The sequence below is a fragment of the Hyaena hyaena genome, unplaced genomic scaffold (assembly GCF_003009895.1).
Source record: "Hyaena hyaena isolate Hyena2069 unplaced genomic scaffold, ASM300989v1 scaffold_406, whole genome shotgun sequence".
In the NCBI taxonomy this organism is placed as follows: domain Eukaryota; kingdom Metazoa; phylum Chordata; class Mammalia; order Carnivora; family Hyaenidae; genus Hyaena; species Hyaena hyaena.
In genome coordinates, this window is record NW_024081038.1 from 278,791 (window position 1) to 292,912 (window position 14,122).

General features: G+C 53.4%; 1 protein-coding gene across 2 annotated transcripts in view; it reads left to right on the top strand.

Moving 5' to 3' along the window:
* The window catches only part of PDE2A (phosphodiesterase 2A), a 93,277-nt gene that overhangs the window by 53,555 nt on the left and 25,600 nt on the right, over positions 1-14,122 (top strand). For both annotated transcript variants that reach the window (XM_039252062.1, XM_039252063.1), the window contains exons 3-4: positions 7,644-7,733; positions 11,536-11,624. In XM_039252062.1, coding sequence (XP_039107993.1) covers positions 7,644-7,733; positions 11,536-11,624 — 179 coding nt within the window. The remainder of the gene's footprint in view (positions 1-7,643; positions 7,734-11,535; positions 11,625-14,122) is intronic.

Below are 14,122 nucleotides of genomic sequence, written 5' to 3' on the forward strand. Positions count from 1 at the left end.
TGTCAACACAAGGCACCCTCATTCCTCATCCTCCTTCTTCCTCTAGGACAGTTACTGTGCCAGACTTGGGAAATTTTGAAAGCTCTCAGCTATCTCCCTGGCCCAGGAGGCTTCACAGGTCATGGGGCCACCATCTACTCGTGATGGCATGTGCACCCTCCCAGCCCAGTAGGTCTGGGCACTCAGGAGCCCAACAGATGGTTTCATAGTGCAGCAAATATCCCTCACACCTGTGATGAGCTGCACGAAGCTGGGGACGTGGGGAGGAACAGGACATGACCTCTGGCCTCTAAGAGTTCCCGGTCTGATGGGGGGCCGATGGGAAATAGTGGCAATGCATCAGCTCATGCCATGCCATGATGGGAAGAGCATAGGACTGTGCAAGTGCCAGGCGGGAGGGTCAGATTTGCCAGGGAAAGGGAGCAGCAATGAGAAGTTCCCGGATGGAGGCTCAGCGAAGGGAGGTCGGTCACTCCTTGTTAGTACATCCTTGGGGACAGGGAGCTCACCCTTCCTCCTGCCCAGGCCTCTCTCCTATGGCATAACTGACTCCCAGTGAGTTTACAGCTGCTTCCTTTTGATTCCCTGGCTATGCCCGGAGGACAAAGAGGCACCAGGTAATCATAATGATGGAGACCGCAGGGGGCCTGGGTGGCTCTGTGGGTTAAGCCTCTGACTCTTGATTTCAGCTCAGGTCATGAACTCACGGTTGGTGAATTTGAGCCCCCTGACCAGCTCTGCCCTGATAGCGCAGAGCCTGCTTGGGACTCTCTCTCCCTCTCTCTCTGACCCTACCCTGCTCACACTTGCTCTTTTTCTCTCTCTCAAAATAAATAAGCATTAAACAAAAACTTAGAATGACAGGGACGGCTGTGATGAGGGGGACACTGGCGCTGTGCCGGGGAGCAAGGCTGTGGCGTCATGGAGAACTTGGGCCATGAGGATGGAGGTCACTATTGACCCTGCCGTGTGGATGAGGCAGTGAAAAGTAGGGAATCCAGAGGCCTGTCCTGGCCCCCCTCGGTCTGAGGTCTGCCTCCCAGGGCCATCTTCCCCTCCACACACTCAGCTTTTGCCTCCCTCCCTCTGCCTGCTCTGGTTATTCCCTTAAACTCTCCTTTCCTGCCCCCAGACCCTGTGCTAGAGACTGAGAGGTTCCTACCTTCTCTTTCCAACTCCTTCTGTCCTCCCATCCTTCATCCATCGTCAAACCTAGCCCCTGAGGGATGGGGGAGGGGGGTCTGGGACAATTGGAGGGCATGTCGGAGGAGGCAGGAGTAGAAGCTGAAACTGGCTTAGAAAGGGTGAGGGACCTAGGAGGAGCTGGTTGGGCATATTGGAGGGGAGGAGCCAGCAGTAGGGGCCGAGCTCATCGGGGAGGTGGGGCGCCCACCGGGGGGGGGGGGGGGGGGCGGCGGGCGCCAGGACTGGGCTCAGGTGTATTCTACAGTGCACGTGTCTCCAGTGTGGCTCAGAAGCTGGAGACGCGGCCCTGTTGGAGTAACAACTGAAGCCAGAGTCTGCAAAAGCGAAGGCGGGGGTGGGGCGTGGGGTGGGGGGAACAAAGCGGAAACAACGGAGAAAGGTGAGAACAGGAAGAGAGGGGCGGAGGACAGGCCTTTCCTCTAGGTAGGGTTCCTGAGCTCCAGGCGGCCCTTGTCTCTAGTCACTCCTCTGTCCCACCTCACTCTCTCCTTCCAGCAAACCGTTCTCCCCTCGTTCCTGAAGGGACCTTCCTGAAGAGTTCCACTCACTTGGCAGAAGGGGCAGGAGCCACTCAGAGGCTGCCCTCAGAGGAGGGGCGGGTCTCACCTGAGCAAGGCCCCGCCCCTTATTCTCCCTACCAATAAAACAAGATGGTCAAAACAGGCACCTTCCATAATATTGTACTAACATAGTGTGGTGACAGATGGTGATTACACTTATCGTGATGAGCATTTTGTTATGTATGTAATTGCCGAATCACAGTGTTTTACACCTGAAACTAATGTAATAGTGTATGTCGACTATTCAGCACTAAAACAAAACAAGCCCCTCCCAGGGCTCCCAGGAGGATTAGTGATAATGTATGCCCCTGGGTCTCAAAGTGTGGTCCCTGGGCCAGCAGCAGCCACAGCCACAGCCGCAGCTATAAATGTGTTGGAAATGGAAATTCTTGGCCTCATCCCAGATGTACTGTATCAGAAGCTCTGGGGGTGAGGCCAGCAACTGTGCGGTAGCCAGCCCTCCAGGAGATGCTGGTGGGCACAGATGTTTGACAGCTAGCACACAGCAGATGTTTGAGAAAGGTGCCATCCTTTTCCCCAAGCCTGAAGCCCCAGTCAAGCCAGGCTCTGACATTTGTGCTCATCCAAGTGTGGCCTGGGTCTCTGTCCTGCCTCTTCCTTCTGATCAGGTCTCCCAAGGATCACCAAGCCTCTTTTCCCTATTCTCATGCTCCTGGTGCAGCTCAGCCTTGTTGAAGAGAGGTCTGGGGGTGCAAGACCTAGCATGCATGGGCAGCTCTTCTCTGAGTATTTAAGGCATGAGTGTCTGTTCCTTGGGCAGGCAGCAGGCATGAGTGGGAGCCGAGGAAGGGAGGAGTTCTTGTTCGTCCTTGACATCTCTTAACTCTGCAGGACCTGGCATGCTGTGAGGGCTGGGAGGAGCCACAGAGTCAGGTTGGGGTGCTGGAGCTCAGGCCAGGGTCGGAGGCCCAGCCAAACAGGCTTCCATGCTCTGAGCCCCTGGGAGGCTTCCTCTGGGGGAGTTCTGCTGGTCACCCTCATTCAGCAGCTCGGCTGGTTAGTGCTGGGCACAGAGATGGACAAATTCTTCATTGCCCTAGAAGGGCCCCATTCCCCAGGAAAATAAGAGACTGGATAAGAGACTGGATAAGATCAACAAAACAGGGGTCAGGAAGCAGGAGAATGTAAATGGCATCTGTCCTGGCATTCCCAATATCTGCCATCATGGGCTGTCCCCCTGGATCTCTCCCCTTCTGTGGGTACTCATCATGGGGCAGGTGCTGTCTCCCCAAGTTCTCAAGGGAAACTGCTTGAGATTTGCAGGAGGAGTGGGTGGAGGCTGGAGTGTGCAGGGGAGAGATGGGAGGAGACGCCATCTGAGAGGAGAGAGGACTTGGGGTGGGAAAAGATGTTGACACTCATGGGGATATGACAGGAGAGCAGCCTATGACAGAAATGGGCGTCAAGTAAGGGAGGCATGGAGAGAAGAGAGATCCACTTAGAGAGACTGGGAGAGACAGGGCCTGAGAGAGACACACAACCCAGAGGGAAGGAAAGAGGGATAGAGGCAAAGAGGGGCTCCAAGGCCCTAGGGATCTTGAAGGACACCCATGCTTCAGAGAAGGGGATACCAAGGCCCACAGAGAGACACCCCCTTGCCTCCAGGCCACACAGGAGACCTAGCACAAGCAGAGTTGGATGAATCAGTCCAGTCCCAGTAATACAGCTTGAGTCTTGGGAGGGATTTGGCTATTGGATTTGATGCAATTGCCTTGTAGGCCACCAAGAAGGGCACTGTGAGGCTTCCTTCCACAGGTGGAGGGGTGGGTTCTAGGTTCCAGGCAGTGGAGAAAGCAATAGAAGGGTTTAAAGAGGTGGGAAAAGACATAGAGACTCATGAAGATGAGACAGGAGGGCAGCTTGTGACAGTGACGCTGACCGTCAAGGTGGGCATCAGTCTCTGCACAGGTAGCACCAGAAGGGCTAAGGCCAAGGTCTCTGGCTTTATATAATTCTAGGCACTAAGAGTCAGAAGTAATTTAGTCTAGATGCTTCCGTCACTCAAACAAGCGCAGAAATGCCAGTCTAGCCACAGTACTGGGTCCAGAGGAGCCCTGACTCAACAGACTCCCCTTTCTTGGTACCTGGGTTGAAAGACTAGTGCTCCCAGAGCGGCACTGTCTACGGTGCTGACTGGCCTATCTCCAACCACAGAGCTGCAGGTAGGAAGCCAGTGAAAGCAGGAAGGCTCCATCCATCCATCCATCCATCCATCCATCCGTCCGTATATCCATCCACACATCCTCAATAAATTAAACTATAAAACCATAGAACTATATGTTGTAGAGCTGGAAAGACCCATTTTTACTAATGAGGAAACTGAGACTCAGATGAGGAAAAGGGCCTGCTAAGGCCACAGAGTTTCTGTAGTCAGTCTGGGACAGGACTGGAAATTGTTGCTGTTTTCTATACACCACAAATTCTCCCCTGGGGTCTGGGAAATTGCCTGGTTGTTATGCTGATATTTATACTGGTGTTTGTTCCAAAGAAACAAAAAAAAAAAACCTGAGAAGGCAGGAAATGTGACCTCCTTCACTCCACTCTGAGCCTGGTCTCTGTGTGTGTGCGTGCGTATGTGTGCATTGTATATACGGCTGTGTTTTTATCTGTGTGTGTGCTTGTTTGTACAAGGCTGTGTGCATGCATGTTGGACAGAGGCGTGCGCATTCTCAGCTGCTCCATGGATTCTGTCCTCCCTTCAGAGACTCAGCAGCTCTGCTCTCTGAGCCCTTGCATGATGGGTTTTGGAATTTGAGCTATTTCCTTCCCTGAGTGGATGCAGTAGAGGTGAAGTTGCTTGGAGACCTGGGGGGGATTCAGGGAGAAGGTGTCATTTGAAGAAGGCTTGAAGTCCCCTTTATGAGTCAGGTATGAGAGTAGTTTTCCCAACACCCCCATCTCTGGGTCAGGCTGGGTGGGACTGGGCCAGGAGGTAGATGGACACTTTGAAGGATGCCAGGCAGGGAGCCATCGTCCATGTCTGCTTCCTGCCCACTCTGGCCAGGGACACTGGCCAAGGATGTGAAGCCCCTTTCTGTCACTGCCCCAACTCTCCCCAAGTTTCCTTTTCTGTGCCCCCATCACCACCATTATCCTGCACTTAATCTTAAAAGTCATAGAAGGCTGACCAATCTGAACAAAGGCCAGACAGGCACCCACCAATTCCAGTAAAGGACAGGTCAAGGCATCCCCCAATCCAAGTAAAGGGCAGGTAGAGTTGCCCACCAATTGGAACAAAGGACAGACTATTCTCTCTAAGCCCCCTGGGGAGGGAGCTGGGAGTCGGGTGCAGAGCAGGAGCCAGATTGGGGCTGGACAGGCAGAGACTTGGGCTGTGGACCTGGCTCTGCCTGATGGGCTGGCTGACCATGAATGGGACATTGCTTCTCTCTGAGTCTTGGTTTCCTTATCTGTCAAATGGGAAGACTTAGCTGTCCCAAGACTGTGGCTTTGAAAAATTCTTCCTCCACAGCAGAGCTTGGCCCCTCTTCTCCAACTTCCATGGCATAAACTTAATCAAACTGCACTGGAGGTCAAGGCCCCTCGGGGCTCAGCTCATCTACCCTCCACCCCCCAACACTCCCACCTCCAGGCAGGAACAGACCTAAACCAGCACCACCTTCTGGGGTCCTGCCCTCGGAGCCTCAGCCCTTAGATCCTGGGTGTCAGACTTAATTTGGGGATTATTTGGGACATGAGCCCTTTCTCCCTTCTTTAGTCTACAGAACTGACCTTGAGAGGCCATGCTAGCCTACGTGTATATTGCATGTGCAGCCCTGGCCCTGTGAATACATAAGGAAGTAGCTGCACCTATGTGCGTGCCTGGAGCCTGTCTGAAGGCATGCTGGGTGTTTCTGCAGAGGTGCGGAAAGTCTGTGACTGTGTGGCCGGGTAGAGGTGGTGCTGAGGGTGTGTGAGCTGGGGTGAGAAGTGCCTAAGGGTTAAAGGACAATCAATCCAACTTGGGGATCATAATGTTTGGAATCAGCAGCTTCTGATGTCCAAGGACAGAAACAGATCTCAGTGACCAGGATGTGTCTTCATCCTTGAGCAGTGGAAGGGAGTGGAAGCAGAGGGAGGCTGGGGTTTAGGAGAGCAATGCCAAGTGAACATTCAGGGAGAAAGTCCACTGCTGCTGCCCATTCCTGGGAACACAGGACTGGGTGGCCATGGGGTTGAGGGAGAAAACCAAAGCCAAGAACATGCAAGGGTGAAACCTGTAGCTGATGCCTGGACCTCAGTGCAGGACTCCCCTCTGTGGTTTCTCTGAAAAATGGGCACTTAGTCCATTCTTTCACACCCTTAAGGATAGGCAACTCACTTCCTCCCTCTCTCCTGGTGGCCAAGGCCTATATAGCATGGCTCTGCCTAGAAAAGTTCCTTCAAAGGTGCCTGGGTGGCTCAGTCAGTTAAGCAGCCGACTTCAGCTCAGGTCATGATCTCATAGTTCGTGAGTTTGAGCCCCACATCAGACTCTGTGCTGACAGCTCAGAGCCTGAAACCTGCTTCAGATTCTGTGTCTCCCTCTCTTTCTGCCCCTCCCCTGCTCACGCTCTGCCTCTCTGTCTCTCAAAAATAAATAAATATTAAAAAAAATTTTTTTAAGAACAAAAAAAAGGTCCTTTTTTTAAGAACAAAAAAAAAGGTCCTTCATCCCACTGGACCAAGGCCAGCCTCCTTTATACCTGTGGGTCTCCAGGCTGTCCCTGGGGCCACGGAGTCCAGTACCCCTGCTCAGGAGAGCCCGACAGAGTGGAGTCAAAGATTGTGACCCATGGGTCCACTCTTCTGTAGGCTGGGCACCCCCAGGTTCTCCAGTCTCAGTCACGTGAAAGACTTGGTTTCTAGTTCCCTCCTTACATGGGTCACCTGTGAATGAGTCTCCTCTTGTCCTCACTTGGGACACAATGCTCTGGCATGATCTAATCAGACAGTAGAGGTGGGGGAACTGTCATCTTCCCTATTTAGGTCAACAAATCTTTTTTAACATGGCCTGCGGTGTCCGCATTTTAATTTATTACCAGCCACACATATACTATGGGCTCATGCTGACCTTGTATTTCACTAAGACCCTCAACCTCATAACATTTTTATATGAGTGGGGACCAACCCATGTTGCCTTCCTCCTACAGTTAACCATTTTGCTTTTTGAACACAGACCCAGCCATCCACAGAAAGGAACTTCAAGGTCTTGTGGGGAGGGCATGGCTGAGTGGACAGTATGAGTCATGAGTCTGCCTTGGCCCTGGATCCCCTGTTCCGTTACCTTTCTTTTTGATCCCTGTGGCTTGGCCAAGTTAATAGAGTAAGAAGCGTGGCCCTTTCCTCTGTTCCGGCTCTCCAAGGACAAGGCCTGTTGCTGGGATGGGAAAGCTGTGAGGCATTCAAGCTGACTTCTTCCCCCACTCTCTTGCCAGGGGCTGGCCCAACTGTGTTTCTCTCACCTTGTGGGCTCACGCACCCCATGGGCTCTCACTACTCCCAACCCAGGATTCACACTGAGGTTTTATTTGTTTGCTTTGTTTTAATATGGAAGATTGTGCTTTCCCTACTGTGCCAGAGTTGTCCTTGGCTAAAGGATGAGAGGCCTGGGAGCTAATCTGAACTTGACCTCTTGACTCACTGTGAGCATTTGCTAAGCCCCTGGCCCTTTTCCCATCTGTAAGATGAGTGGACCTGGATACTCTAGGGTCTTAAGGCTTGTTGGATTCTGAGATTTTAAGATCCTGGGATTCAAGTGTCTGAGGGCCTTGGGCTCTGGTTTAAGCTGGGAGTTTGTGCTCATAGCCGCCTGGGCAGATGGGGCTGCCCCGGCCTGCCTGGACAACGCCCTCACTGCCCCTTTCTCTCTTCCAGGATGCTTTGCTGAGCCTGGGCTCTGTCATCCACATCGCGGGCTTCCGGCGGGCTCTCAAGGAGGCCCTCTCAGCCGTGCTCCCCAAAGTGGTAGGTGCTTTGCCTCACACTTCCCCCACCCCCCAAACCTTTGCCCAGCTTCTTGCTGTGCACCTCACACAGAGCTGAGAAGGAAGGAAGAGGCAGGGTCCCTGCCCAGAGGATTCTCGCAGGGAAGGGAAGGGTTTGGGTAAGTGTTCTGAGATGGCATCCTGGAAGAGAAGGGCTGAAGCAAAGTCCCAAAGAATGAACTTACATAGGAATTCTGGAATGTCAGAGACAGAATGGGACTTGGAGTTTAATTGGAAAGATCATGTCTCAGATAATGGAAAGGATTCTCCTAGGATAATAGCTAGAACATAGTGGAGTCAAGTGGGCTTTGGAATATATAGCTGGAGGGGTTAAGGGTAGACATGTGGAAGAACTTGATGCCAGGTCCTGTCCTAGAGTTGCTAGAATGAGGCTCAGCTTTATTGAGTGAGTCGTGTGAAGTTAAAGTGTCCTATCCTGGAGATAGGAAACCTTTAGGCTTCTCTCTGATCTCCCCCAATACCATGGATGATTGCTGATTGGGGGCAGGTGGAGGGTTGCTGCTTGGGGCCCTGGTCCCCTTGGTTGCCTGGGCTCAGAGAGCCTTGGTAAGGGAACTGTGCCCCTCCTGAGCTTCCCCCCAGCCATTCCCCAACCTTGCTCCAGTGGCTACTGCTCATACCACAGGCAGTAAGACAAGTAAACTTGTCCTCAAGACCTGAAGCCGCACTGTCTCAGCTGTCAGTCTGGTAGGGGGAAGCGGGGTGTGGCCTGAACCAGCCAAAGGAGCACTGAAGACTTCCTGGAGGAAGAAATGCCTCGACTAGGTCCTGTAGCCTGGAATCCCCTCTCCTTTACTCTAGACACTAAACAAAGTCAGCCTCTGCCAAAATGTGACACCCTCCGCCCCCACCTCCACCCCTGCCCCCTATCATATCTGAATGAATCTACCTGATGGATGAAACACTAGAGGCCCAGAGAGGGAGGGCACCTCACCTGAGGTCACACAGCATGACAGAGACAAATGGGGTTTGGCACCTAAGCATCCCCATTCTCTCTCCTCAGCTCTGCCTTCTCAAACCTTCTAGAAGTTCAGAGCCCAGGAGGAGGGCTAATGAGTGAGCTTTATTGAGTGTGAAATTGGTAGGAAGTGGGTGGTGTGTTTGAGCCCAAAAATAAATCCTGACAGAGAAGGATAGGACTGAGGCAACATCTGGCCTGGGGTGGAGAAACATCTGGAAAGGAGGGGGTGGAGAGGTTAGCAGGTCAGCATCTGCAAGGCTGCCCTGGGCCTCTCTGTGACCACTGAGGCTGCCCCCAGAGGGATAAGGAGGAGGTGACTGGCTAGATCTTCATAGGCAGGGTGCCTGGTGGTTGTGCCGGTATAGATGCCCTGTACTGGATTAGCTGTATTCCCAAAGCTGGAGGCTTGGAAGACAGCTGTGGTCCAGACAATTAGGTTCCTGGGACAATGGGACATATCTCATGCAAGAGACCTGTATGAGCTAGGGAAGTCCTGACTTTGCGCAGCCCTGGTTTAACTGCAAGGAGGGTCTCAGTCCCTCCCACATCAACCCAAGAGGGGTGGGGAGATGGGAGGTGTGATCTGCACCCAGGGAGGTGGGGAGGTGAGAGGTCTGGTCTGCCCCCAGGGAGTGGGGGCAGGGATGGGGGGGCATCTGGCCTGTCCCCAGGAAGTGGGGGTAGATGGGAGGGTCTGCTCTGCCCCCAGAGGATGGGGGCAGGGATTGGAGAGGGTGGGTCTGGCCTGTCCCCAGGGAGTAGGGGGCGGGGGGAGGGGATGGGAGGTCTGGTCTTCCCCCAGAGGATGGAGGTGTTGGGGGTGGGGGAGATGAGAGCTCTGGTCTGCCTTCAGGGAGTGGAGGGGGAGAGGAGATGGGAGGTCCTGCAGCCCCCAGAGGAGGGAGTGGAGATGGAGGTGTCTGCTCTGCCCCCAGGGAGGGGTGCAGTGGCGGGGGAGGGGTCTCCATACTCCCCCTCAGTGAGGAGAGCCTCTGGCACCTGGCTCCCTCATCAGCGCCCATTGTGGCAGGCAGCCCCGAATGCAGATGGTGCTGATGTGTCTGAAATGGTTCCCTCCTTCTCTCCAATAAACTCAGCTAATTTTAACCCAGAGGGCTGAGAGTGAGGGGGTGGGAGACCGAGGGACATCCAGAAGTGATGGGGATCTGTCCTCCTGGGCTCCCCACCCCATGTGCACCCACCTCTCTCTGCCAAGGCAAGACTCTATGTGACCCTGCGTGCAGGGTGGTCTCTTAACCTCTTTGAGCCAAATCCCTCAGCCCTCACCCCCGCCCCCAGGCTGCTGCAAGGATTGGAGGACAGGAAGGAAGCTGGATATAGATGAGGAAAGGCCTCCTTCCCTGACCTCCCAGCCTCTAGACCCTTACTCTGGAGGATGAGGGGCCTCCAGGCCTGGCCTGTGCCTGTCCCTGTCCCTCTTCTCAGGCCCTATCATCCCAGCCCACACCACCAATGAACTGGCTCAGCTTTTCTGGAAGCAGGACTGGAACTGGGGGCTTGGAGGGTGGGGGCAGCCAAAGACAACAAGAGTGGTTGGCAGGAAGGACCACTGCTTCAGCCAAGAGGGATTCCATGCTTACCGGCATACTTACTACGGGTGGGCCTTCAACACCTTGCTCCAGTGTCATCTCCTCCAGAAGCCCTCCCTGATAGCGGCAGCAGAGAAGAGAGCCCTCCCTCCCCCCACCAAGAAAACAGCACCTCTCAGGATACTTAGCTGGGTGTGTGGGTGCCCTGCGGGGTCTTCTGGGCAGCACTGGCCTCTGGGTCTCCCTTCCCGGCCCCAGAGTGCAGATGGTGGGGCTCTCAGTGAAGCTGGGCTGAACGAGCTGGTTATGGATCCCTCAGGGTGGCCAGTCCTGCCTGGAGGAGATGTAGATTTTTCTCCCTGGGTCAGTGAGGGCAACTACTTCTGCCAAGACGTGGCCTGAAACCGAGGCCAAGATGGCTCTGGGCCCTTGGGGAAGGCAGATTGACAAGCTGAAGACTTGACAAGCTTCAAAGAGAGCTTTGATCTCACTCTGGGGAAGATCACTCCAAAATATGCACCTGCTCCTTGCTCTCAGGGCTCACAGCAGTCTCCTCCCCATGTTTATAGGCACTGCTGACCCTGAGACAGCCTCCTGTGCCCACTGCCTCCACTGTCCATTCCACAGACGCTCTGTGCTAGCCTGCTAGCCTGCTCTGTGGCCTAGAAGCCACTCTTCTATGCCTCACCCACTCCCAGAATGTGTTTAATTTTTACTATAGTTACAGCTGTAAGGTCACTTCCTCCAGGAAGTCCTTCTGGCTTGAGTCACAGTGTGTGGTTTCTTATAGAATTATTTCTGTCTCTGAGGTAGGAGGGAACCTTCCAGGGCATTCTGAGCCCCTCTTTCCATATAGCCCTGAGAAGATCACTCAGTTATTTGCGGAGGCTGGAGTCCCAGCAGGAAATATCTTGGGATGGGTGGTGGATGGGATTTGTCTGCATCTCAACCCTTTAGACTCTGTCCCCAACACTTTGGATTTGGAGTGATAGACAAGGAAAGCCTGCAGGGTCATGGGTCAGTGCCTCTGCCCCAAGAACCCTCTCCAAGAGGAGAGGGCCACGTATAAATTCATAAGGGACTTTTTCCACCCTGGCTACATGTTAGAATCACCTGGGGAGTAAAAACAAACAGATGCTTGAGCCCACTCCTAGAAGGTCTTTGACCTTGTCCCCCAGATCCTTGTCTGGGCTGGGACAGGGCAGCTGGGAGGGCTCTCCACAGGGTCTCATGAGTGCCTTCTGTCCTAGGAGACTGTCTACACCTACCTGCTAGATGGGGAGTCCCGGCTGGTGTGTGAAGACCCCCCCCACGAGCTGCCCCAGGAGGGGAAAGTCCGGTGAGCCATTCTGCACCCCCTTGCCTCTAGCACAGTCGAGGATCTCAGGCCTGGGGGACCTTCCAAAGTCATCCAGTCTGATCTCCCCCACCTGACCTTGACCTCAGCTTCCCTCCCAGCTAGGGTTCCTTGGCTGGGTCACTGACAGCCCCCCAGAGGGGATAAGCCATGTCTTTTCTCATTTTGTGCTGGGGCAGTGGATGGCTCAGGGAAAGTGCCAACTGGTAGGTTTTCTTCTAGAAACCTGGAGAGCTCTTCTAAATTGCCGCAGCCTCCTCAGAGCCCAGTCTCAGAAGGTCAGGGCTGCAGTTTATCAGTTAGAACCCAGCAGGCTATGAGAACTGCCTGTAGAGTTCTCATAGAATCACAAAATGCTGGACCTGCCGGGAGCACATGGTGTCAACCTGGTATCTGAGAGCAGGGAGATGGAGATCAGAGACTGAGTCCCGCTGTGGGTTTTGAGCCTGACCGTCTGGGTTCAAATCCCAGTTCCTTTTTACTGACTGTATAACCTAGGGCAAGGTACTCAACCTCTCTGTGCCTCCCTTTTCTTGTTTGTAAATGGTGATAATAATAGTACTTATCTCATAGGGTTGTTGAGGGAGAATTAAATGAGCTTACCACAAGCACTTAAAACTGCATCCATAAGAAATGCTAAATGTCTGGTTTTATTTTTATTATGATAGAATGTTGGAATCGCTGACTTTAGGAGCACCAGGTTCAGGGCTCTGTGGTCCCCTGATACCTCTGAGCCTGTTGAATAAGATAAGCCTCCTTATCTTCCAGATGAGCAAATATCATGAGACGTGTCCAAGGCCACATACCTGGTGTGAGACAGAGGCAGGCCTGGGACACAGTCTCCTGGCTCCTGGCCATTCAGGAGACAGCGAGGGGAAGTGGAACTTGTCAGATGAGAAAGTGTTGACAGGCAAGAGTGCTGGTCCAGAGCAAGGCAGGCCACGGAGGACATGGTCACACTGCCTTGTGAGCACTGCAGGGCCATTGTGGGCCCAGGGAGTTCTAGGCCAGGAGCTAAGGGCTGAGTGGGTACCATTGGGGGTGTTACTAGAAGGGCAGGGCTTTCCCAGCAGGCCAAGTGGTCCAGCAATGTGGCTTTTTCAGGTGGTAACTGAGGCTGGCAAGACACGCTCCTTTCACGGAAGCCAGGGAAAGAATTGCTGTTTAGGGATGCCAGAGGTTCCTGAGGCTGGGGATGTGGGTGGTTTTGAGGACCCTCCTGGTACTTGGGACCCCAGATTCCTGGATGCTGGCCTCTCTCCAGCCCTTCCCCATGGAAGGGGCTGGTGCCTCTCCAACAACCCAAGAGCTTTCCCAACTCCTGTTCTTCCATTTGGTCCCCGCATGGGGTGGGTGGTGGGTGACACTGTCCCCTTCAGTATCTCCTGACAGTTCCTCCCTTCAAGACTGTGTGAACCAAGCCAGCCAAGCCCCTCTCTGGCTTCTGTTGTCCCTTCTGTAAGACTGTAAAATAGGACTGGAAGTTTCTTTGGAATCTTAAGGAAAAAGAATGCTATAATGCTATAATAACCCCTTTTCTCCTCTGAGCCAGCACACCTACTGCTAAGAGCTTTGCTTCATATGAGCTTGCTCTGTCCAGGAAGTTTCCTCAAAGTGGCCTAGGAAGGCCTTCCTGGGAGAGGGATGCAGGATCATGGACTCAGAAAGCAGGAGGGGAGCATCCCGATGGGTTTGCTCTGCCCCTTCTGAGCCCACAAATGGTCCCCTTAGGCTTTCTGCTGTGAGATGGGGTGGATGGGGGTGTCTGTGGTCCAGGCATCTTGGAGGGGTCTCAGATCTTTGGCACTGGCAGCTCTTTCAGTATTCCCTGACCCCCTAATCCACAACCACTTCGTACTTAGTAAAGCCTTTGGAAAAGGTACCAAAGAAAAAGAAAAAGAAAGAAAGAAAAGGCAATTAAAAGTGAATGTTCTAATGCAATTGACCCAGAGTTCAGTGGAGATGGGGAGGTAAGCATCTGCTAGGAGACAGGGTTCAGAAATCAGAGGAGTCAGAGGAGTAGAAGCTAGTAAGGGGCAAGAGGGGTGAGGCCGCACACATCTCAGGGGATACAGAGATCAAAGCTCCTTCGGTCCAGTAAGGATTGGGGGTAAAGGTTTAGGTCAGTGCTGTCTTCTGAAACCTGTGCTATGCTTGCCTCCTCTGTGTCTGGTGTTAAGCCTATCCCTTTGGCAAGGGCTAAGACCTACCTAGGTATGTGGAAGAGGAAAGAACACTGGAACTGGAGTCAGATAGGCCTGGATCCTACCCTGGCCTGATTACTGCCTCCCTGTGTCTGCTTCCAAGACTATTTTCCTTTTTTTTTTTTTTTTTTAATGTTTTATTTATTTCTAGGAGAGAGAGAGAGACAGCGTGAGCAGGGGAGGGTCAGAGAGAGAGGGAGTCACAGACTGAAACAGGCTCCAGGCTCCGAGCTGGCAGTCAGCACAGAGCCTGACGCGGGGCTCGAACCCACGAAC